The sequence below is a fragment of the Cricetulus griseus genome, chromosome 6 (genome assembly GCF_003668045.3).
Source record: "Cricetulus griseus strain 17A/GY chromosome 6, alternate assembly CriGri-PICRH-1.0, whole genome shotgun sequence".
Classification (NCBI taxonomy): Eukaryota; Metazoa; Chordata; class Mammalia; order Rodentia; family Cricetidae; genus Cricetulus; species Cricetulus griseus.
In genome coordinates, this window is record NC_048599.1 from 114,330,295 (window position 1) to 114,355,760 (window position 25,466).

At 41.7% G+C, this 25,466-nt stretch overlaps 1 protein-coding gene across 1 annotated transcript in view; it reads left to right on the forward strand.

Annotated features, from left to right (window-relative positions):
* The window catches only part of Pla2r1 (phospholipase A2 receptor 1), a 126,039-nt gene that overhangs the window by 6,449 nt on the left and 94,124 nt on the right, over positions 1–25,466 (forward strand). Inside the window, exons 2-4 of the mRNA XM_027420345.2 lie at positions 11,347–11,730; positions 15,358–15,531; positions 23,994–24,167. Of these exons, the coding sequence (XP_027276146.1) occupies positions 11,347–11,730; positions 15,358–15,531; positions 23,994–24,167 (732 nt within the window). The remainder of the gene's footprint in view (positions 1–11,346; positions 11,731–15,357; positions 15,532–23,993; positions 24,168–25,466) is intronic.

Genomic DNA, 25,466 nt, shown 5'->3' on the forward strand with positions numbered 1-25,466 from the left:
TTTTTTTTTGGTTGATGGCAGAGCTGTTTCCTGTTTGCTTGCTAGGTTCAGTCTGTATCATTTCCCCCAGGGCTTTAATATGCAGGCATTTGGGCCAGAAGTTTAACATGTCAATCCTACTATGTCTTGCCGTAACTCGCCCTTGTAAGCATGCTCCCTGGTGACTAAGATAGTATAGTTTCAACACAGGCTGTAAGAAGATAACAGAGCCATGGTGAATAATGATTTTTTTTTTTTTTTTTTTTACCCCAGAGATGGCTTCTGGATGCTTTCCTTTTAAATGATGGCAAAATGATGCAGGAATAGGCTGAAAATGAAAAGAAACCTGTTCCTAGCTCGATTTTAAATCTTCTTAGTAAGATACAAAATTATGGCAAAGAGCCTGGCTGGGGGTGTAGGGTAGAGGAGAATGGGCCAGGATGGCTGAGGACAGCCCAAAGCCCCGCACCTGCAGGGGTTGGTGACAGGCAATTTGAAGCCTCGCAGAAGTGTGCCCAGTGGAGCTGATTAAGCTGGGTTTCGGTTTCCCCACTTGTAACAAAGGGTATTGTGTGCCTCCTGGAACCAGAGTGGTGATTTGGGGAGATTAGAGAGAAAGGGGACAAGAACAAGTAAAAGATTTAGCCAGAGGGGACCTGACGGCCTGGGGAGGTGGTGATTATTCAGGTTCACAAGCAGCTGGAGAATAAAGACATCAGAGCCAAGGACGACGCTAGGGCAGGGAAAGAAGGAAGGGCTGAGAGTGGAGGAGTGTTGTGTTGTGGTGTGTGTGTGTGTGGGGGGGTGTTGTTTTGTTTTTTGTTTGTTTGTTGCACTTAAGTAACTTTTTAGTTGATTAATGAAAGGCAATAGACAGGACCCTGAGGGCTGTTAAAGGCACACTTAACACTGAGAGGATTTGAGATAAAATGTGCACTTTCGTGCAGAGAGGTGTGGCAAAGACTGTCTCCTTGCTTTTCTTTTGTGCATCTGTTCTTTGGAGAACCAGGCAGAGGCCCTGGCTGTGAGCATGGGAAACTCCTCCCTTCTGGTTTGCAAAGGCATATGGAAGAGAACCAGATTTCTCTACCCAAGAGCTATGAGGAGTTTGCTTCAACAGCTTGCAACACCCCTTCCTGCTACAGAATCATAAGCATGCAGCTGGATCTGAATCCCTGCCTTCACTAGAGGGGATGCAGACAAACCCAAATACAGGAGCCCATACATGAATATGCATCTCCAGACAGAGGACGCCCACCTTCAGACTAGTTACAGGGACACGCCTTTCCCCAGTTACTTCCCACACCACTCTGTACTCAAACAAAAATAGTGTCAGAGGGGCTGGGGGATGGGTTAACTGGTAAGAACACTTGGTGTGCAAACATAAGGGACTGAGTTCAAATCTCCACATGAAAAAAGCCAGGTATAATTGCATGTGCTCTTGTAACTCTAGCCCTGGGAGAGTGGGGTGTGCAGAAACAGAGGCTCTCTGGTGCTTGACAGCTTCCAACCTAGCTCTCGGTCAAAGGAATATAGTAGAGAATGACAGCGCAGGACACCCAACTCCTATGACCTCTATGAGCACCTACAAGTGCTCATGCATATACCACATACATAGACCATCACACACACACACACACACACACACACACACACACACACACTGAACTGACTCAAAGAGAAGCTGCAGGCCTCATTTGAGGCCAGTGGGTGATGCTTGGGTGGATGGAGTAAAAGAGACTTCAAACTCCAGGAACTGAGACACTGGACACAGTTCACAAGTTGTGATGACATCTTAATAGTTTATCTTTAGCATTGCACTTGATGTGAACTTGCACTTTCCTTGCAATTCCCTTGATGTAGAGCACTACAGAGACCAACTTCCTCATGATGTGACCTGTTGAATGCTAGAGAGCCCTTTGCATGCCTAAAATGCCACCATAGCTTAGGATTTCTTTACAAGTCTGTTTTGTTTGCTGCAAGTAATGTTTGCTAAAAGTGCTGATGCCGTACAGAGAATTAACAGTTCAAAACTTGTCCTAGCCACGATATATCTTCATGCAGCTGTTTCTAAGAGAAGAGCTGTCTAACACAGGAGACACTAAAGACAAGTAGAGAAAATCAGGAGAGTTCCCGGCAGAAGGCCCTTGAGAGACACTTCCTACAGGGGCTGCCAGTTGGCACTAGAAAGATTCAATTGTTCTTTAACTCCTGTTACAGCATAGTGGTCTTGATTGGGTTCATTTTCTCTGATAGTTAAAGAATTAGAAGGCAAGAATAATCTCCCAGGTGATAAGTAACAGCTGAGAAATTCTCAAACATAATCATCAGCAGCTGAAGAAAGACTTTGATGAAGGGTGAGCAAACACTTCCACAAGCACACAGGAAGACCCTTCTCAAAGCAGACAGGGTACTTGGGAAACTGAAGCCCAGCTCCCCCCTAGAAAGCTGGGGCTTTTTTTTTTTTTAGCTCTTGGGGGGGTTCTTCCTCCCCTAATTCAGGGTTGGTCAGTATGAAGAAAGATAAGATGGCTGATAGGCCCTCAACTGTTATGTGAACATGCCCTCATCCGGCTTTGAACTTGTTGGGCTGGTCCATCAGCAGAGACCCTACTGGCCAGAGAAAAAGTCCAAAGGTCTTTGTTTTACAATGCCAAGCTTTTGTTTCAGGTCAAGAGGGGGAAGAAGCCAGCCATCTTGGGAGCTCACCATCTTTGATATCTAGTTCTGGTCCCTCTCCCTATCTGTCTGCCTATCAGAAAAACAGTCTAACTCCTACTCCCTCACTCCAACCTCAAGGAGTTGGGAGACATCTGATAGCCATTTGAATCCATGAAGCTAAAAACTTAGCCAGTGTGTCCATGTAAAAAACCACAGTTCTCATCTTAAAGGGACTAAGAGTTAGTTTATTCTGGAGCTATTTTGAGTGATAATGGCCTGGGAACACAGATTTAGATTACAGCAAATTCCATCATCCAGTGTGGAAGCAGTTTGCCAGCTTTATTTTTTGATTTTGTTTGTTTGGGGGTTTATTTATTTACTTATTGCTTTTATAGGACAAAGAAAATCATAAATCAAGGAAAGTTTAAAATACATTGGTGGGTACACCAGAGAGGCAGACACAGTGAGATGGGAGGAGCTATTCTATAGGCCCAAGATGCTATCTGATGACCTTCTTAGCTGTTGGATTGTAGAAGCTAGTGTTGTGCTAAATTAATGGCTTCTAAGAGGTTTTTATTTATTCCAATGAGGTGTTAGTATAGATACAGAGTAGAGCAGGGAATGGCTGTTCCAGAAGGCTAGAGCTAGCCTAAGATAAAGTAATTATTATCTAAAACCTGCAAAATTCCAATCTCTCTGCAGTACTGAGATCCAATCGGCCATCAGTCTCAGCAAAAACAGCCCCCTCCCAGGGCTTGTTTTGTTCCCAGCCAGACACAGCTTCTTTTCCAGAAGTTTTGTTCATATTGCCTTTCCAGAATTCTCATGGAGTGTTCAGCTTTTTATTACTATAAGGAAATAACCAGGACTGTGAGTTATAAAGAATTTAGTTTCATTAAGTTCACACCTCTAGAGGTTCAATGTCATGGCACCAGCATCAGCTCAATTATAGCAAGGAGCTCATTGCAGGTAGCATCACAATGGCAGAAGTATGAGTAGGAACTTGGCAAGGCAGGGAATCAGAGAGGGGAGGGGTCAGTTTTACTCTTTTTATAACAATGCTCTCATAAGACCCAATCAGAATTCTTTGAAAACTGTATGAGTTCTATCCAAGGCCATGGCCTTCAGTGTTCTAATTACTTTCAAGGCCCTGCTTGGACCCACCGCCTCATATTACCCTACAGAGCACCAAGCTCCTGTCACATGAAGCGTTGGATGACACACACTCATCCCATATCCATACTGTAACACCTACCTTCCACTGATAGCCATTTTCCCCCTTTGCAGTGTCTCCCTGACTTGCATGTATGCCTTCAATCTCCAATTCTGGATCACAATTATAATTTCTAGAATGTTCCTCAGACCCATTCATGTACCACCTTGTTTCACCTTGTTTCAGAGTGCCTCTGAAGCAAGACCTTGGATATTTGTCTTTTATTGTCTCGGCACCAAAAAGGATGCTGTGCACACAAAAGGTACACAACAAATATTTTTGTTGAATGCTATTTGACCCTATTCCATCTTTTAAGCCATCGCCTCAGTAATGTTTTGTTACAAAAGCTCCACCTGGTAGAATATAATTAATAATATAAACTTTGTAAAGTAAAAGTCAAGATCTTCATAGAATGACAGGAAAGCACAAAGCCATTCTAACCTCATGTTCTCCTGCTACCAACATTTTTTTATCAAGCTATGCTGTCACCACCCAAAGGCTAACTATTTTCATCATCGCTGAGCTTTGGTGACACTCTCTGTGTCCAGGGCATCCTCTTTGCATGATCCCTTGTGTGGCCACCAGTGTATCTATTGACTTAGTCCATGCTATTATGAACACTAAACACTGTGTGACAAGCAGAGGCAGCAGTCTGGAACCAGCACATACCTGTGGTTGCAAATATTAGGCCCCTAATCAGTATTTCTTGTGTGAAAACATGAGGACTGTGACCCTCATGATATTCAAGACTAGAATGATGCCTTTTACTCTTGGCTATCACATTAGACTTCTATTAGGTAAAATATAAATTTGGCCTTGAGTTATTACCTTCGTCCCTGTCACTCACTGCTGAGGGCAGCACTCCGACTTAGACACACTTCCATCAGAAGATTCCCAACACTTCACTCACTACATGTTTGCTGTTTGAAACTCCAAGTTCATTTTCTTCTTTCCAAACATTTTGACAGGATATATGACAATAACGTCATAATAGAACACAGTCCCTAGTAAAATTTGAACTTACATCCTAAGACAGTGGATTTGAAAGAAAAACAGTGAATGAATGATTCCATGAAATAACTTGTCCTATCTGACTCTGAAGGCCATATATAGGTCTGGGTTTATGCGTGAATCTTGTCTCCTCTGCTGAACTCAGGTTCTACCCAGGGCTGTTCAGTTTATCCTCCCTGGACGATGGGCAAGCTCATGTATCCACATGCTGCCTCCATGGAAGGGAGTCCCATCCACTTCCTACTGACAGCCATTGAAGGCTCAGTTCGATGGTTTTTGTGCGTGTGTGATCTATTTCCTTTGTCCTGGATTTATTTTAATTACTTATTGCCACAGACTCTTTTTTTTTTTTTTTTTGTGCAATTGTAGTCATGTTTCTTTAGCACTGACAGGACTTCCTTTATTACATTAGCCAGGACAGTTCTCAAGATTCCAGAACACATAGATTGATAGTTTCCACGGACAGACAGAATAACTCTTGGCTCTAGACCTGTCCCTCCCACAGGGCTGGCACCGATGAGTGCTTGTTGAATGAGTAAGTGAATGATCCCCCTGCAGTCATGAAAAAAAAAAAAAAAAAAAAAACCCTACCTTAAGCTGAACAGTTGATCAGATATCCCTTCTCACTTCTTAGAAACTCAGAAGTTGAAATCATAAACTACTTTCCTGTGCTTTATAGAATGTTAATCAGCTTGTAAGTTTCTTCTAGTAATCCGTACTTCTTCTCCACCCAAATTTAAAATTAGGAAGGGAAGAACGTAACTCTTCCCTGCAAAGAGATTTAGTAATTCAGGCAGTACTTCATTAATCACTTAATCACTGTTCAGGCAGAACTGATGTGCTTGACATATGTAATCAATCTTGATTCCTCCCACACTTGATTTCCATCCTTTCTGAAATCCAACAACTGCACACACTAAAGGATTAGTGGCCCCTTTTCCACAGTACAGCTTTTTAGAGACAACTAATATGTGCCCACAGTAGCAACCAGAACAGTGATGTTAACAGTGGGTCTCCTTGTGGTCCACTGGAAGATTGTTCTGTTGTTAGTGAATTCAAAGAGATTGAGAGTGCTGGGAGCCAGGAGTGGTAGATGCCAGTGGGAGGCTGGGGCAGAAGGAAGGAGTTCAGGACCAGCCTACAAAACACCAAGACTCTGCCTCTAGCAATGCAATGGCTGGTTGGACAGACAGAGAGACATGAAATATTAGGATCAGATTCTGTGTGACTTGATGGAAAGCGGCATGGATCATTTGTTAGCTTGGTTTATTGAGAGGCAGCACATTTGTTCATGTAGGTGAGCCATGCCTACTTGTTTAAGATACAGGCTGATGCACTTTCCCAAAGCAGCATCCTTAAGGGAGCTGGCATGAAACAGGCATATGGCACTTGGAGCTCAGCAGCATGGACCAGGCTTATCTGGTTGTATGTTATGCTTTGGGAAAGATTTTGGTGATTGCTGGTGTGATCTCACCATACCTGATTCTGCCACTCTTTTCCCGTGAATGTCTATTAATCGAAAACTTAAAACACTATTTTTCACCTCGAATCCTGGTGATGTGCAATTTCTTTGTTCACTAATTCATTCCGTCACCAATACACTACTTGTTCATGTCACAAATTTTTCTTTTCTTAGTTTCTTTTTTAAGTTGCAATATATACTTTATTGTGAAGGGAGTGTGGAAGAACAAATCATGAGGAGTCTTAATTAATAATAATTGTATATGTACTTGAAAAAGTGAGACAAGGATTTTTTTCTCTAAATTAGAAACAAGATTGTTTTACATGTCAATCCCAGTTCCCTCTGTCTCCCCTCCTCCCTTGCCCCCCACTAACACCCTACCTATCCCATTCCCTTTCTGCTCCCCAGGGAGGGTGAGGCCTTCCATAGGGGGACTTCAGAGTCTGTCACATCATTTGGGATAGGGCGTAGGCCCTCTCCTGTGTGTCTAGGCTCAGGGAGTATCCCTCTAGGTGGAATGGATCATTTGTTAGCTTGGTTTATTGAGAGGCTGTAGAAAGTCCATTCCTATACTAGGGATAAGTACTGATCTACTACAAGAGGCACCATAGATGTCCAAGGCCTCCTCACTGACACCCACATTCATGGGGTCTGGATCAGTCTCATGCTGGTTTCCCAGCTATCAGTCCGGGGACCATGAGCTTCCCCTTGTCAGGTCAGCTGTTTCTGTGGGTTTCACCAGTCTGGTCTGAACCACTTTGCTCATCACTCCTCCTTCTCTGCAACTGGATTCCAGTTCAGTTCAGTGCTTATCTGTGGGTGTCTGCTTCTACTTCTACCAGCTGCTGGATGAAGGCTATAGGATGGCATATAAGTTAGTCATCACTCTCATTATCAGGGGACAGCATTTAAGGTAGCCTCTCCTTTGTTGCTTAGATTGTTAGTTGGTGTCATCCTTGTAGATCTCCAGACATTTCCCTAGTGTCTGATTTCTCTTTAAACCTATAATGGCTCCCTCTATTATGATGTCTCTTATCTTCTCTTCTCCATCTTCCCCCGACTCAACCTTCCTGCTCCCTCATGTCCTCCTCACCCTTCCTCTTCTCCCCTTCTCATTCTCCTAGCTCCTCCCCCCACCCCCATGCTCCCAACTCAGGAGATCTTGTTTTTCTCTGGGGCATCATGTATGCCTCTCTTAGAGTCCTCCTTGTTTCCTAGCTTCTCTAGCGGTATGGATTGTAGGCTGGTAATTCTTTGCTCTATGTTTAAAATCCATATATGAGTGTGTACATTCCATGTTTGTCTTTTTGTGACTGAGTTACCTCACTCAGGATGGTTTCCTACAGGTCCATTCATTTGCCTGGGAATTTCAAGATTCCATTGTTTTTTTTTTTTCCACTGAGTAGTACTCCATTGTGTAAATATACCATATTTTCTCTATCCATTCTTCAGTTGAGGGCATCTAGGTTGCTTTCAGGTTCTGGCTATTACAAATAATGCTGCTATGAACATAGTTGAACAGACATCTTTGTTGTATGAATGTGCTTCTTCTGGGTATATGCCTAAGAATGGAATTGCTGGATCTTGTAGAAGACTGATTCCTATTTTCCTGAGGAATCGCCATACTGATTTCCAAAGTGGCTGTACGAGTTGGCACTCCCACCAGCAGTGAAGGAATGATCCCCTTTCTCTACATCCTCTCCAGCATAAACTGTCTTTGGTATTTTTGATTTTAGTCATTCTGACAGGAGTAAGATGGTATCTCAGAGTTGTTTTGATTTTCATTTCCCTGATGGCTAAGGATGTTGAGTATTTCTTAAGTGTCTTTCAGCCATTTTAGATTCCTCTATTGAGAATTGTCTATTTAGTTCTGTACCCCACTTTTTAATTGGATTATTTGGTGATTGTATTTGGAAACTAGCTTCTTGAGTTCTTTGTAAATTTTGGAGATCAGCCCTCTGTTGGATGTGGGGTTGATGAATATCTTTTCCCATTCTGTGGGCTGCCGTTTTGTCTTGCTTACTGTGTCCTTTGCCTTACAGAAGCTTCTCAGTTTCAGGAGGTCCCATTTATTAATTGTCGATCTCAGTGTCTGTGCTAATGATCTTATGTTCAGAAAGCTGTCTCCTGTACCAATTCATTCAAGGGTACTTCGCACTTTGTCTTCTAATAGGTTCAATGTGGCTGGATTTATGTTGAGGTCACAGGATAGCCAAAACAACCCTGTACAATAAAGGAACTTCCAGAGGCATCACCATTCCTGACTTCAAGCTCTATTATAGAGCTATACTCCTGAAAACAGCTTAGTATTGGTACAAAAATAGACAGGTAGACCAATAGAATTGAATTGAAAACCCTGATATTAACCCACACACCTACAAATACCTGATTTTTGACAAAGAAGTTAAAATTATGCAACGGAATAAAGAAAGCATCTTCAACAAATGTTGCTGGCATAACTGGATGCTGGCATTTAGAAGACTGCAGATAAATCCATGTCTATCACCATACACAAAACTTAAGTTCAAATGCATCAGAGACAATGATTTTTTTTTAAATCTGTTTTTTGTTGTTGTTTTTTGTTTTTTGTGGGGGGAGGTCATTTGAGACAGGGTTTCTCTATGTAGCTCTGACTGTCCTGGAACTTACTCTGTAGATCAGGCTGGCCTCAAACTCACAGAGATCCATCTATCTCTGCCTCCTAAGGGCTGGAATTAAAGGCATGTGCTATCACTGCCCAGCAAAATCTGATTTTTTGACAAGTATGGTTCCTCTGTAAAGGATTAGCACAACTATCCAGAATTATTTTGCTCCCTGCTGTGTGTGGTTAAAACAAGAGAAAAAATATCCCTCATGATAATGTTGAAATTTTTTTTAAAAAAATCTTTGGCAGATGTTCAGAATAGAACTTTATAATGTCCAGCCAGATCTACAGGTCTTCAGCGGGCTCTGTCACTCAGAATCAAGAAGTCAGAGGAATACTACCAAGTCACACTTACTGGCCTCTTCTCACTTGCCATGGTAGCTCTGCATGGTGTATTTAATAACTGTCCTTCACGTCATTATGATCGCATCCTTATGAGATTCATATCATATGTAGTTCCAGCTCAAAAAGGGAAAGTGAGGCTCTCAGAGGTCAAGCCATCAGTCCACAGATCCACAGCTGGTCTGTGGTGGGTCCACTGTGTCCAGAGCTCTTACTCACAATCCAGTTACCCAATGTGCCCATCCCAAATGCATAAATTGAGGCCCAGTCAGTAGATATCTGGAATATGGATACACTGAAGTATGCATATTAGATAGAAGCTGAGCTACAGGCTGATCATAGTTAAATAATTGTCCTTTATTGAAAAATTAATGGAACTCTGAGCTAGCTAGAAAGCAATTAGTAGATTGCAGTAGAAATTAAGGCTAGCATTCTGCCCAGGCATGAAAAGGTGAAAAGAAGGGATGGAGGGAAGGTTAATTATTGAAGTCCATATCACATTGATGAGAGGTAGATTTGATTTTGAATGGCTTTTACTAATAACCGCCCAGACGTGGCTTTCATTAGGAAAACAAATTTCCAGATCTAAATGAAATCTTCCTAAAACAGTTCATTCCCCAGCCCACCCCGCCCTAACATTTCCTTCTCTTCTGTTCTGATGTATGGTAATCAAAGCATTTTTCTGACAACTAATTTAACTCCTCAAACACATGGTTATAAGAAAGATTATCAATTATTAAATGAGGTACGGCTTTCACTAACATACTAACCATGTTTTTAACAGTGTCCTAAGTGATTTGGGTTACTATAAATCAACTCTCAACCAGACAAGTTTTGGAGGAAACCAAAAGGATTTTCCCAAAAAAGAGGCACTAATCCTCACTCCCATGTTAGGAGGCTCATCTGCACTGTTCCGAATCTAAGGCTCTCACCATCTCTGTCCCACTTTTGCTAGATGACTCTCACTGTCCTAACCTGGCCATTTTAAGGAATCTGATAAGGTTCCTTCAGAATTTTAAGGAACAAATAGAAAGGAAAATGTAATATGGGAGCCTGGCTCTGGGGAGGACAAAAGAACCCATGGATGTAAACAGATATCCGGAGATAAAGCCGCCTTGGCGGCCATGGGCTTTAAGCTGCAACTGCTGACCCGTCCAGTCAGCGTCAAGCACTTACTGCATTTAGACCACAGAACTAAGATAGCATTATCACCTTTAGAATACCTGTGAGGAAATGTGTGCACAGTTATGGAGTAGGTGATTTCTAGGCCAGCAGGCAAGCAGTGGACATGAGTTCCCTGGTGGAATCCTACCAGCTTTTTTCACAGCCGACTGGCCAAGGGAATGTTCTATCATGCCCCATATTCTTTTCTACTGCTGTCTCTGTGCTCCGCGCCTCTTTTATGTCTGGGCATCACCTCTTGATGCCCCAGCAAACTCTCTAGGCTCCTCCTGGTAAGACTATCAGATGTTGCCACCTTCGTTCTCCTGATGGATCTAGGCAGAAATCGATCTGCAGAAGCATTAAGCTCTCACCAGCACTGACTCCTGTCTGAGACAGCTGCAGAGGCGCCCTTCGGTTTACCTCATTACCTTGTGCAGGAGCAGAAGGCTAGAGATTTTCCTCTCAATGGCTCTTGACTGAGCTGCAGTGTTCCAAACAGTAAGGAATTTGTCTGAAGAAATATAGATTATGGCCACACCCTGGATGCCCAATGTTCCCTCCCACTGGTCCTGGGCATCACTGTGCTCTGTTCAAGTGTTATAAGAACTTGCATTGGCAGGAAACCCTGTTCGTCCATGCCCAGGGACCACTTATATCAGTGGTCTCCCATGATTGCCAGTAAGAACGCATCTGCTTGCTAGGAAACAATTTTGTTCAAATGAAGACTATCTAGTGGACCCTGTCCCTCAACTACAAAATAACTGGCAGCTGTGACTTATCACAGTGTAGATACACACACTGGGATCATCAAAGCCCTAGCTAATTACATATGAAAATTGCATGCCTCATCTTTCATTTATTCTGTTACAGATAAAGGAATTTTCATTATCCAGAGTGAGAGCCTCAAGACATGCATTCAGGCAGGTAAATCCGGACTGACCCTGGAGAGCTGCAAGCAGCCAAACAAACACATGCTGTGGAAATGGGTTTCAAACAACCACCTCTTTAATGTGGGAGGCAGTGGCTGCCTAGGCCTGAATCTATCTAATCCAGAACAACCATCAAGCCTTTATGAATGTGACTCTACCCTCATTTCCTTGAGATGGCACTGTAACAGGAAGGTGATCATGGGCCCACTCCAGTACAAGGTCCAGGTCCAGCATGGCAACATGGTGGTGGCATCACGGAAACATCTCCATAAGTGGGTCGCCTACATGTCGGACAGTGGAGACATCTGTGAGCATCTTCACCGAGGTAAGAGTAGATTTAGAGAATATGTAGACTCTATTTCATAAGTGTGTGTGTGTGTGTGTGTGTGTGTGTGTGTGTGTGTGTCATATAAGGAACACATGGAGTCTGCCATGACAAGACTTCTGGGAAATTGTAGTCAATTCCTTGCTTATAGGAAAAGGATTATTGGAATCTTGGGATGGCTGTGTTAAGTCTGCTAAAGAGACAACAATCTCAGAATCTAAAGGTACTGAAAGAAAATATTAACTAGCTTTGGGAACCAATACAAAGGAGAAGCCCTAACAAGAGGGAGAGGAGGAAAAAGCAGAAGGGAAGGTATGTAAAGGGAAGGCTTTCACACTGACAGATACAAAGCATCCACCCTTGGCACCACTTCTCTCATTGCAGAAGCTCAACCCCACCTGTGGGGAGGCGGCAGCGTCTATGGGGCATTCAGGTACCATCTAAGCCTGGCTGTCATACATGTGACAGTCATGCTACAAGGCACTGAAAGATAAATGGCACACTATTGTCAAGGGTAATTTATTGTGTACCACAGCATGGATTATGGGGAGACATGATTTATATCGGGGCTTTCATTTTCTACAGTTCTGTTACTTTTTGGCATTTTAAACAGAAAAAGAATGGAAGACACAAAAACAAAGCTACACAGTAAAATGCTGACACCCATACTCTGCCAGCCCCCCACACACACACACACACACACACACACACACACACACACACACACACACACACACACACACACACACACAGTTCTATTCATTTGTACACTCATCCATCCATCTGGCACACATTTTCTTTTTTCTTGAGCAATGACTATTGATCAGACACAGTGCTAGGTACCTGGTGTACAGAGGCCAAGACAGATGCAGTCCTTCTCCTCAGGGTGATTGGTTAGATTAAAACTCCTAAGAGCACTATACCAGTCATTAGTGGTACATCGGGGAAGTCCCAAGTCCTAAGGCAGGACCTTCTGTTGTTAATGTGAGTGAAGGAAGAGTCAGAGCCAAGCCTAGGACATTTTCTGGGCTTGCATACTAGAATAAAGCATGAGTTTTATCAGGATGATGACAACCCTATAATTCTCAGGAAGAACTTGGTGCTTGCTTTGTGTTAGCATGTTAGCCCTCTGTCCATACCGACAATGCACACAGCAGCCAATGGTTCAGAGTAGAAAACAAGGGGCTGAAAGAAATAAAAGTCTGGGTCCTGAAATACCTCTAATTCCTACAAAAACCCATCCATGTCCTGTGAACTCAGTCTAGCCACTGCAAATTGTGAGACAATGTAGAAATCTCCATAGCCAATCCCCTTGTGTAAGACATAATGACCTCATAGAGTATGACTTGGATAACCCCTGTCATGGAAATCACCTGCTGAATCGTGGATCATTTGTTGGTTGCCACTATGGCCAATGATGGTGGATTTTTGCAATATTCTGAGTAAGCAGTCAGCAGAACTGCATGGCCAGCCTGATGAGAACCAGCAATAGAAACTGGTCAGGTGGGTTGGGGTTCTGACAATGTCTTTGCTGGAGGCCTGGAAAGCTAGAAAAGTGTTCATTCCTCTTTTTCCATTCATCTCCTAAAGGAGCACTATGAGGCCATGGGTAGCTGCCTGACAGACCAGGATGAGCCAACTGGGCTGATCTGTTCATCTCCCTCCTCATACCTCAGCCCTGTCTCTGCCATAAGTCCCTTAGAAGACCCAGACTGTCAGCTGGGTGGCACCTGCTTTCCTGGGAGCCCTTCCTTCTAAATTTACAGGTGTCCCCCTCCCCCAAGCCCTCACCTGTGAGTCTATAATAAATTTCTAAAGCTTTCTGTCTCTGTTGACCCTGAATTTCATTCTTTGAATTCCTGAGGCAAGCACTGTCTGGGAGCATTAACTCAAAGCAGCTTGGCTGGCCAAGTCTGAGACCCTAGCTCCCCAACAAGGACTCTTTGGTTATCAAGGACACCCCAATATGCCTACGGATAGAAGCTGACTCACCAGCTAGCCCACTCCACTCTCTCTCCATTCAGACAGTGTTACAATGCACCCAGAGATTTTTGCTTTGCTTTTTAAGAATGGAAGTCTGATTTTGTCACTTTCTCATTTGAAAACTGCCAGTGACTTCCTGCCACCCTCAGAATAAAGATGGGAATATATCAAAACAATCTGAGAAACTGCTTCGCAGAGTCCACTTCCTGGATCCTCCTTTTTTCCTACAAGCACTCTTTTTCTCCAGTTCTTTAGACTCGTTCCTTCTGTGAGGACAGTTCCTTCCCCACACTAGTATCTTTGCTTCAACCAACTCAACCCCGGATGCAGGAGCCACTCCACTACACACACACACAACCTTCTTATCCTACTTTATTTTCCTCATTGGATTTATTATTACCTGAAACTAGTTTATATATTTGCTATCACATATTCTTTCTCCACCAAACCAGTTTGTTAACAAAAAGGAAGTTTTAATAGTTCACTATGATGTTGCCAGTGCAGGGTATGTTAACTGATCAATAAGTACTTATTTTTTAATTTTAAAGGATTTATTTATTTATGTATGTATAAATGTTTTGCCTGCACATATGTACATTCACTACATACATGTCTGGTGCCCACAGAGGCCAGAAGAGGGCATTGTAATCCCCAGAACTGGAGTTATGATGGTTCTGGGTATCGAACCCAGGTCCCCTGCAAGAGGAACAAGTACTCTAGTACGTTAAGCCATCTCTCCAGGCCCCAAAAATATTTATTGGCTGTTGTGAGATATAAACAACTACCCCTCTACATAAAAGACATAAACAATATCTACCCCCTACATGAGATCCCAATGACAAGCCAAAGGTGGGGTCTACCAAAGTTAGCCCCAAGGAAGCAGTGAGTGTGTTAGGTTTACTTATGAGCATGGATGAGGGATTATGGGCTGGAGAGTGGGTGGGCCTAAGGCAGTCACATGGAAGATCCGTGCCTAGTATGAACAACAATCTCCAAGGCTGCATAGAGGAATCCCTCTTCCTTTAGCCTTCCCCAGCCTATACACACTAGTACCTCTGGGATCTCTCAGGCCACATTTGTATACAAATGGCCACAGCTAGATACTCAGGTGAAAGTCCTATGACCACCACCCCTACCACACACACACACACCCTTTCTTTCATCAGGGAATGTCTCAGTCCACAGGCCCAACCATGGTGACACTTGCAAGGGGCACAGCTGATCTGATGAAGATGGCAGCTCTTTTGCTTAGAGGACTGTGGTCTACAATATCAACCTCACATAGGCAGGCTGCAAATCCTTAAAAACAAAACAAAACAAAAAAGAAATTCCATTACATTTTTTTCTTTCCATTCATTCACAAATGTGTATGCTGCTGTGAGCAGTAGCTGTAGTAAACAAACAGCTAGATAAACATAGGAGCAAACCATTTGCACTACCTCTGAAGACCTGGTATGTCTGCACACACTAGCTGGTGAGGCCCCAGGGCTCATAGAGCTTTGAACAAGTGCCTGCCAGTGGTGGTTTTCACAAAAAAAGAAGAAAAAAAAAGAAGAAGAAGAAGAAAGAAGAAATACACTAACAGATGACATGTTCCTAAGAAGAAACTGATTTGTATTTGACTGTGATTTGTTTTTCTCCTAGATTTATACACAATCAAAGGAAACGCCCATGGGATGCCTTGCGTGTTTCCCTTCCAGTACAACCATCAGTGGCACCATGAATGTATCCGGGGAGGGCAGAAAGAAAACCTGCTGTGGTGTGCCACCACAAGCCGATACGAACGAGATGAGAAATGGGGATTCTGCCCAGATCCTAGTAAGAATAAATCTATCTCCATATGTCATGAATGAATGAAGGATGATTGGAAACTTATCTGTAGTGAAAGAAAACAACAGGGTTGATGGGTTGATGTCTGAACAAGTGCTCTGATTCCATCAATCTAGCATTTGATTTGAGGTTTGTTTTTTGACTTGAAGAGACAATTCTAATTCATAGTCCTTTCCCCCCTCTGCATTCAAAAGATGCTAACTAGCTTTTCTTCATTACACTTGGTACATAAAGATGATTAAACTGGAATCAAATTATAGTATTCTGTGGTCTTGCCAATACCAGCTCCCCGGCAGAACGCTTCTAAACAACCAGAATGCAGATAAAACCCAGTCATCCTTTCAGTCCCCCGCCCCCCTGCCTACTAGGAACTGCCACAATGTGTCCACATCCAGACTGCTTGTCTTGCCAGTTGTCAAGCCCAGACATCAGCCGGACCCTTGATGGTCTCTCTGTAGCATCACAGTTGCCTTCATTACTCGTCTTGACTTCTCACTTTTCCAATCCTCCTGCTGTAGCCTCAAAACCTTTTCTCGGGTTCTTAACCTAATTTTCAAGGTCCAGTGAGCTATAACATCCTACATACTTTTTCCTGGTAGTGCTTGATTATTATTTTTTGTTTAACTAAAGAGTTTTCTATTGTTCCTAAATTTTGAGGAATAGTTACACCTTCTACTTTCTGTATTCTGTTTTCTTCACGTCTGTTCCCAAGACTCAGAGAATGTATCAACTTCTCTCCTTCCATGCCTGCCTCCCTTCCAGGCATACACTAAAATGCAACAATTAAATTTAGAACAAAGGTAAATTAAAGAGATATCTCCCAATAATGTGACTTATAAGCCAGCTTCATAGTTATTTTCTAGTGTAAGAGCCACGGGGGTTTAATAAATAAGGAAGAGTGGCAGTTTTTAATTTAGACAAACCAAGATGAGTCCAACTTCCCCCAGGGAAGTGAATCTTTGGAAAGTCCCCCATCTCCATTTCTCTCACTCTGCTTCCCTCATGACAAAACGAAAACCATAGCATTGCCTGGTAGTGTTGTTGTGTATAGTCAATTAGACAGTGCGCATCAAAGACACCAATAGCAGTAGGTACTCAGTAAGCACTCATAAGGACTGGCTGTCACTCATCTTTTCAGCATGCTTCCTGTTTTGGCAGTACTGGATACTGACCCTGGGGCCTTTAACAAGCTAAGCAAGCACTCTGCCACTGAGCTACATGCCAGACCTTTCAACATTTATTTATGAATGGATGACCCCTCCTCTTCATTGCTATCCCTACCACTAAACTGGGCATAGTAGTGAATGCCAAGAGTTTTAGAGCTTTGGACGTTCCCCTCAAAGAAGTTGGCATCTTGACTTAAGGCAAGATGGACAGGCTTGCTCTGTGCCAGAAAATGCAGACAATATTTGATGTGATGCACTAGAATCACTTGGGGGAAGAGGCGCAGTGGTCCAGGATGTGGGACCCAGACATCTGCATTTTGGGAAGTGTTCAGGCAAATCAGATACATATAATTCTTCACCAGGAAATTCATAGTATGCAACTCATTTCGGGCTTTATCTATCTATCTATCTGTCTGTCTGTCTGTCTGTCTGTCTGTCTGTCTGTCTGTCTATCTATCTATCTATCTATCTATCTATCTATCTATACACCAGGATGGCATGAAGACACTTACCAGTCAGCATCACACCAGGTATCAACCATTCCAAGTGAGATGTTAGTGTTAAGCTCTGTTCTTTATTTGGAACTGTTTTTAAGTACTGTGTTCTCACTGAGGGACTTTTAAAAAATAACCATATGTTAGTTTACTTGCCGTGTCATATCTATAAAACACCATAACCAAAACACACCATAGGCCAAAAAGGCTTATTTGGCTCACAGTCCATCAAGAAGAGAAGTCAGGGCAGGAACCTGAAGTGAAGCAGAGACCACGGAGGGATACTGTTTGCTGGTCTGCTCTTCATGGCTTGCTCAGTTTGCTTTTTTTATACAACCCAGGGATGTCCCCACCGACAATGGGCAGGGTCCTTCCACACCAATCATTATTCAAGAAAATACTTCACACACTTGTCTACAAGCCACACTAATGGAGGCATTTTTGTCATTTGAGGTTCTCTCTTCCCAGATGACCAACACAGGTGTCTTAAGTTTCTGAGGTGAATTTTGTCACCATACACTGTCACTTGTAGCCGATTTCAGCTTTGTCCCTTGGAAGACTGGTTTTGTTGGGCTCAGGACTTTGACACTCCCCAGACTGTTTGTTCAGTTTCCCACAGCTCAGGAGCTTCCTCAGCCCACCCGATTCCAGCTCCCCTGACCTCTCCACAGCAGCAGAGAGCATGTGTATACAGTGCTAAATCACAGCTCTGCTTTTCTCCCTTTCTTATTGCTTTTGGTTCCTGGTGGCCAACATAACTCAGAATGATGTGTCCAGGAATGGAATCTGAGTATGCTGGCCATCCTTTCCATGAGTCAACAAGTAGACAGGTCAGAGAGAAATGAAATAAAGATTCACACTTTACTGTCTCATCTAGTGTCACAAGGGATATTTTTAAATTTCTGTGTGGAATGATGGCTGCCTTTAATAAAAGTCGATTGTAAGGGAGAAAAATTTAAAGTTAACATATACGTGGCCAAACACACTAGCCTGAAGAATGTAGTTAAACAGCATCAGGAATAAGCATGATAAACAGGACTCACACTGTTTTGTTTAGAGGTTAGTCTGGGCCATGCCTGCTCTCTCTGTGTTATATATGTTACACAGCAAGAGAGTTACATTTAGAGATATTTTTGGAATTCTATTCTCTGCAACAGTAGTTCTTCATGCTGTGACCCTTTAACACAGTTCCTCGTGTTGTGGTGACACCCCAACCATAAAAATATTTTCATTGCAACTTTGTAACTGTAATTTTGCTACTGTTATGAATCATAATGTAAAGATCTCTGTTTTCTGATGGTCTTAGGTGACTCCTGTGAAACGGCTGTTCAATCCCCAAAGGGGTTGTAACCTTCGGGTTAAGAACCTTTGTTCTCTATGGTTTCGATCAGTAACTTGAATAATAGAACAGAATAATTTGGTAACAACAGTATTTGACACCCTCACCATAGTCTCTAAAACAAATCAAGAATGTGTTATGTCCCTCTTCATCAATAAAAAAAAGAAACAAAACAAAACAAAAGCCATATGTTTCGAAGAGCATATCAAGACAGTGGAATGGCTTGGTGCTCACCTAGCATGACTGAGATCCCAAGTTCTATCCCCAGAACCCTCACCTCAAAAGATCTCCTACAAATGGGAGAAATGTTTATGAATAATTTGCCTTCTAAGGATATCACATCTAGAATATAAAAAGAATTCTGATTTTATGCAATCCAAAGGGTTCTCAGGGGTGGTACTACCAACAGTTGGCTAGGTCCTTTGTCTTAGTTACTGTTCTATTGCTGTAAAGAGACACTATAACCCTGGATACAAGAAATCATATGACTGGGAGATTGCTTACTGTTTCAGAGGGTGTGCCCATGACCATCATGACAGGAAGTATGGCAAGAGGCAGACAGGTGTGGTGCTATGGCAGTAGCTGAGAGTGCACATCTTCCAAGCACAAGTGGGCTTTTGAAACCTCAAATCCCACCCTCAATGACACACCTTCTCCAACAAGACCAGACCTTCAATAAGGTCACACGTCCCAATCCTTCCTAAACAGTTTACCAGCTGGGTGCTGCATTCAATGGAAATTTCAATTCCCCAAACTCCAAAAGGTTCTACAAATAGCCAGAAATGAGCTGAACCTGGACTATAGGAGGATTTCTGGTGGTTGGATAAAAGCCAGCAGTTCTTCAGCAACTTGTGAAACCAGTTCCCATCTGTCAGAAGGAATCAGTTCCCTTACCTCTGGCAGAAGAGACGCCACTGACATATACCTGTGGTTCTGTATCAAAGCCTATACCACCTCCAGGCTCATAAGTACCTGTTATACGTTTCAGAGTCCACACTAGTATCCTAGCCCTTCTCACTTCCTTCTCCACCTTAACTCCCTCCAGGTCATGGGTTTCCCTCCCTACTTCCTTCTTATAACCTGGCTATTCTCAGTATACACTATCTACTCTGTCTCTGGTCATTCTACTTCTCTCACAGATAGCTCTGGCCATGTTCAGTCTGCTGCTGTTTCTTTCTGTTCTCTCTCATATCTATAATAAAAAATCTCCCCCTTAACCATAACATGGAGTGGTCAGGAGTTCCTTTACTGTGACCCCTCAAATACTCAGGGAACCAAACATTCAAATATGGAAGCCATTTTCATTCACTCCATCACATCCCTCCAACATCAACCATTAATCAAGAAAATGACCCACAGACATGCCCACAGGCCAACCTGATGGAGACAATCCTTTAATTAAGGTCCCTCCTCCCACATGACTCCAGCTTGTGTCAAATTGGAAAACTGCTAACTAGCATAACATATAATACATAATGTTGAACAGTAAAAACAATGAAATATTGCTACATGCCATAACATAAATGACTCTTGAAAACACAATGCTAAGAGAGCAAAGCAAGGCACAAAATAGCACATATTATATAATTTCAGTTATTGAAATATATAGCATAAGCAAATCTATAGATATGGAAACTAGATTAATGGTTGCTATGGGCTAGAGCTAGATGGGAGTAAGGACTGAAAGGGAAATGGGGAGTCACCCCTCATGAGTACTATGTTTCTTCTTCATATGATTTAATGGTTCTAAAGCAATTATGATAGTTCCACACTCTCCCGATTATACTAAAAGATTGGATTATGTAGTTTAAATGGATGAATTACATGGTGCATGACTTACATTGCAATAAAAACGTTAGGAGATGAGAAATTAGAGACAGTATGTGCATAAAAGTATATAATGATTGGAGACCAGGAGAAGGCAATAACTGGGATAGAGAGGCCAAAGTAGGGAGCGCTCTCTCTCTCTCTCTCGCTCTCTCTCTCTCTCTCTCTCTCTCTCTCTCTCTCTCTCTCTCTCTCTCTCTCTCATTTTTTGAGACAGGCTTTCTCTGTAGCTTTGGAGCCTGTCCTGGAACTCGCTCTGTAGGCCAGGCTGGTCTCAAAGTCACAGAGATCTGCCTGTCTCTGCCTCTACCTCCTGAGTGCTGAGATTAAAGGTGTGAGCCACCACTGCCCAGCTATTTTCGTCTCTTTTTAAGGACAAAAGATGATCAGCCATCTTGGAATGCATCTGGAAATGATGTAACAGAGGGACTAAAGATGCAGAAAAGTGAAAGCAATTGATGGCTTCTATGTGGTCTCTCAGAGAACAGAAGTACGGTTCAGGCACAGACTCACAGATTAACTGGTCATATACATAAAGGAAATTCTCAATGGGAGTGATGTAGAGGGCAGCATAGGTCCAAAGAAGTTGATGGATTGTATGAGGGGAGAAAATGAGAAGAAACTTATCCAATGGCTGTGGCATTCCATACCTAAAGTTGTTATCTTCTGGCTGATACATGAATTTATGAAAAGGTCCAATATTAAAAACAACAGAAAACAAGGTTGTCACCAAACAGCATTTAAGGAATGAGAAAGCAAAGGAGGAAGAGAAAGGGAAATTTTTAGAAACTACTTTGCTGGGGAGGTTGACTGTCCTTAGTGAGATGCAATCCATCATCATTTTGTTTAGGTAAAGTGATAGGCCTTCCCTGAGATGGACAATACACTGGCTTTAGACTGTAGATTGGCCATATTCATCTGGTGTGACCATTGAGACCATGAAAGTTAAGGAAGTGTATAGGACTTTGGTGTGCCAAGAAAATCTGTAGCAGGTAGTTTTAAAAAGGCTGATTCCCTGCTCTCAGTCTCAGAGGTTATGAATCAGGCCTGCTGTGGGGCTCGGGAGCACGCATTTAAAACCTAGTCCTGATTGTAAAGCAGATGTTATTCAAAGCAAACACTAGGCAACACAGCCTTTAAGGAAAATATTTGAAACCCTTCCTAAGGAGGGCATGTCTGGGTGACCTGTGGCTATTCAAGGATGGCAAAATGGCAGGGTTAATTCTGGGCATGGAGCAGCTGCCTCTCACTTCTGACATGGAGGAAGATCTTACAGTAAGTCTTAACTACAATACAGACCACAGCTGTATGCATGACATGAAAAGGTGTGAAGGACACCTCAACTGATCTGGGTTCTGTTTTTGTCAAGAGTTGGTCTTGCTCTTTCAAGATAACCCTTTTTTCAGAACCTCTTCAAGTTCTACATATTAAATAGTTGCAGCCAGTGGTTGTGTAACATGTGGGCTGTGTATACACACCCCCAGGGTAAGTTAGATTGTACTTGGGTTTAGACTATCTGTGCCGATTTCTAAGGTTATATAACAGAGAAACTTAAGTCAAATACTTGCAGTAGACACTCATCTTCTCCTAACAAGTCACCTCATTTACCATTCACATTTGTTTAACTCAAATGTTAGAGCTTATGGTTCTATGCAGGCAGCCCCAAGTGATATCTGTAGGAGAAAGTTTCTGTCACACCTGCCAATTTCCAAATTACTGACACAGAGGCTTAACATTAATTATAAATGATTGGCCAATAGCTTAAGTTTATTACTAACCAGCCCTCATAATTTAAATTAGCCCATTTCTATTAATCTACATTTTGCCACATGGCTTTTATCTCTATCCCATTTTGTGTGTCCAACTCATTTGGCATCTGCCTGGCAACCCTCTGATTCTGCCCTTCTCCTTCCCAGCATTCTCAGTTTTGCTTTCCTACCTAATTCTGTTCAGCTATTGGTCAGTCAGATTGTTTATTAAACCAATCACAGCAACAAATCTTCACAGTGTACAAAGAAATTATTCCACAGCATACGTCTGCTTCCCTAGACAGGCTGTGTTATTCTACACATCTCTTTTGAAAGTTGTCAATCAACTTTCATGGTTTCAGCAGTCACAGCAGATGAACATGGCCAGTCTAAAGTCTAAACCCAGTGTACTGTCCATCTCAGGGAATGCCTACCTTTTACCTAAAGGCAATGCTGAAGGGTTCCATCTCAATGCTGAAGGGGTCCATCTTAATACTGAAGGGTTCCATCTCAATGCTGAATGATTCCATCTCAATGCTGAAGGGTTCCATCTCAGTGCTGAAGGGTTCCATCTCAATGAGGACATTCTAATCACCCCAGCAAAGTGACTTCTAAGATTTCCCCCTCTCCTCTCCCTTCCTTTGAATGTTGTTTGGTGATGACCTTGTTTTCTGTTTTATTTGATACTGAACCCTTCCATAAATAATTTTATCAGCCAGGAAATACTGTAGAAATCTTTAGATGTATAATAATTTACTAATTTCCAATTAACTAATTTGGTTCTGGAAATGTGTGCAATAACTAGACATGAAATCAAATACTCTATATTTACCAATTACCTAATTGATAGAATTACCTAAGTATTCTGGGGGGAAAAGTAACACCAAAAAAGATTTCATTGTCAGGTAAGTTTGAAGTATATTGAATTAATATTAAGCAGGTTTCTTAACCACAAGACTCTTGGAGTCTTTAATGTAGTAGTATAAGTCATGTATTCCTAGTATAGTCCTTATGAACTAGCTTATCATGGGAAATGTCTTGAAGTTACTTTAAGGAACATACTTGAGAAAAGAATACTATAGACTGTAGCATGTTGCTTGTCCATCAGTTATATGATGCCAAAATACAGTTTATATTTTCTACAGTTTGTAATTGTGTTTGTGTTCTAGAATTAGGTTACCTTGGGATTTGGTTTATAATTTTAGCAAAAGCACCAGACTAGACCTTTGTTTTCTGTCATTTCAACAAACTCCACATTTCAGATCCATACTTCATACTCTATAAAATTTACTTTTAAGCATACTATGAAATTTTGACCAGTGTCTTATGAATGGATTTTGTTTCTATTCTTCTCTGAAGAACTACTTAAAATTAGTATCATTGTCCCTATATCCAATGGCAACATGTGTTCATTGCTGACACATATATCTACTTACCAGTTTTCACTCCATTTTGGCAGTTTGATATTAGAGGAGAAAGGTTTTTGGAACAGCATTAAGGTCTATCCCAAGTAAATATTTAATTCCCATGCTGAATGTAGAGTTCTAATGCTTGCTTATTAAAGAATCAACATATTATTTTCACAAATACTTCACATCCATTTCTTTCTCTTGAAACTAGTTTCTCTTATTTCCTTCAAAGTATCAGAGATTCTTTACTGATCATTTCTTTAGTTACCTTGGGTAAATTGTGAAAGAGTTTACTCATAAGATATCAATGAAATAGCAATGCATACTTCACACAAAGATCTAGTCAAGGCACTGAAGTTTTAGAGGTTACAAGATGGAATCATTTTATCTAAATTCATATTGGAAATATCAGATATAACTAATAGCACAGAGAAGACGGTTGTGTTTTGAATGAACGTTGTTTTCAGCCTCCACAGAGGTGTTCTGTGATGCTGTGTGGCACAAGAACTTCAATTCAAGCATTTGCTACCAGTTCAACCTGCTTTCATCTCTCTCCTGGAATGAGGCTCATGTTTCATGTCAGATGCAAGGAGGTGCTTTATTAAGTATTACAGATGAAAATGAAGAAAACTTCATAAGGAGTAAGTATGGGAATGATGCACATTGATATTGATGCAATAAAAATGCCTATTGTGAACCATTCTGTTCTTGGATACCAAAATATACCCTTAAAAATGTTTTTCTTTTCTTAATATAGCCCAAGTTCTAATTTTGAATATTTAAAACTTAATTTATTCAGCGTGTGTGTTTCTGTATGCACACATGCAAATGTCAGAGACCATTTCTCCTTCCAGTGTGTGGGTTCTGGGGATCAAACTCAGGTTGTCAGACTTAGCGGCAAGTGCTCTTACTCACTGAGCCATATCACCTCCCTTCTAATCCTGATTTTTTTTTTCATTTTTTTGAGACAGTTTCTCTTGTAGTCCTTACTGTCCTTGGACTCACTCTGTAGACCAGGCTGGCCTCAAATTCAGAAATCCACCTGCCTCTGACTCCTGAGTGCTAGCATTAGAGGTATACACCACCACAGCCTGGCTCTGAATTTTTATATAAACACTGTGCCATTCTATCTGGCACCTACTCACATCTTAGTTTTCTCCTTGGGGAAGAGAATTTAAAGCTATAGTGTATGACCTAGGTGAGCTTCAACTCTTGAAAGCAGATCAGAGGAACTCTAAAGTTAAGATTCTTGTCATCTGCAGAATTTAGACACTCAATTCCATGGATAAATAATTATATTTATTAATATAAATATATTTATTAATCTATTTTTAATAGCATATTCATCATTCATGGTGTGCAGGCTCATCACAAAACCTTTGGGAAATACCAAAATTTTAATATTAGCGGAAAAATAAAAAACACCTTCATGCTAACTAAATAATATAAGACAATACTATTTCAAGGTGCCAGCAGTGATGGGATGAGAGAAACAGTTTTAGTTTGCTCCCACAGCAGGCTAAAGTGGCCCCTTTCCCTTAGAGACTGCCATTCAGGCAAAATTGAGATTGTGGCTTTGACAAAGAAAATAATTTTATGGATCCTCAATATTATATAGTTGGAGATTTATGAAAAAACATTCTAACATAGCTCCTAAGATACAGGGTCAAAACAAAGTGTAGAAGTGGCCATTCCTAGTATGGTTTGAGTCTGCAATATACTGTTGGGGAGACAGCTTTCCTATGACTGCTATCTTTAAGGCATGACTTGAGACATCAGTGTACCAGACTTTATGGAAATATCCTCCTGGATAAGCTATTATTTATTTTATCTGATCCAACAATGGGATGTGAACAATGCTATGGGATTTTTATCTCCATTTCTAATAACACTTATTTTAATAAACATCACATGGACCTTTAGCCAGAAAACAGAAACAA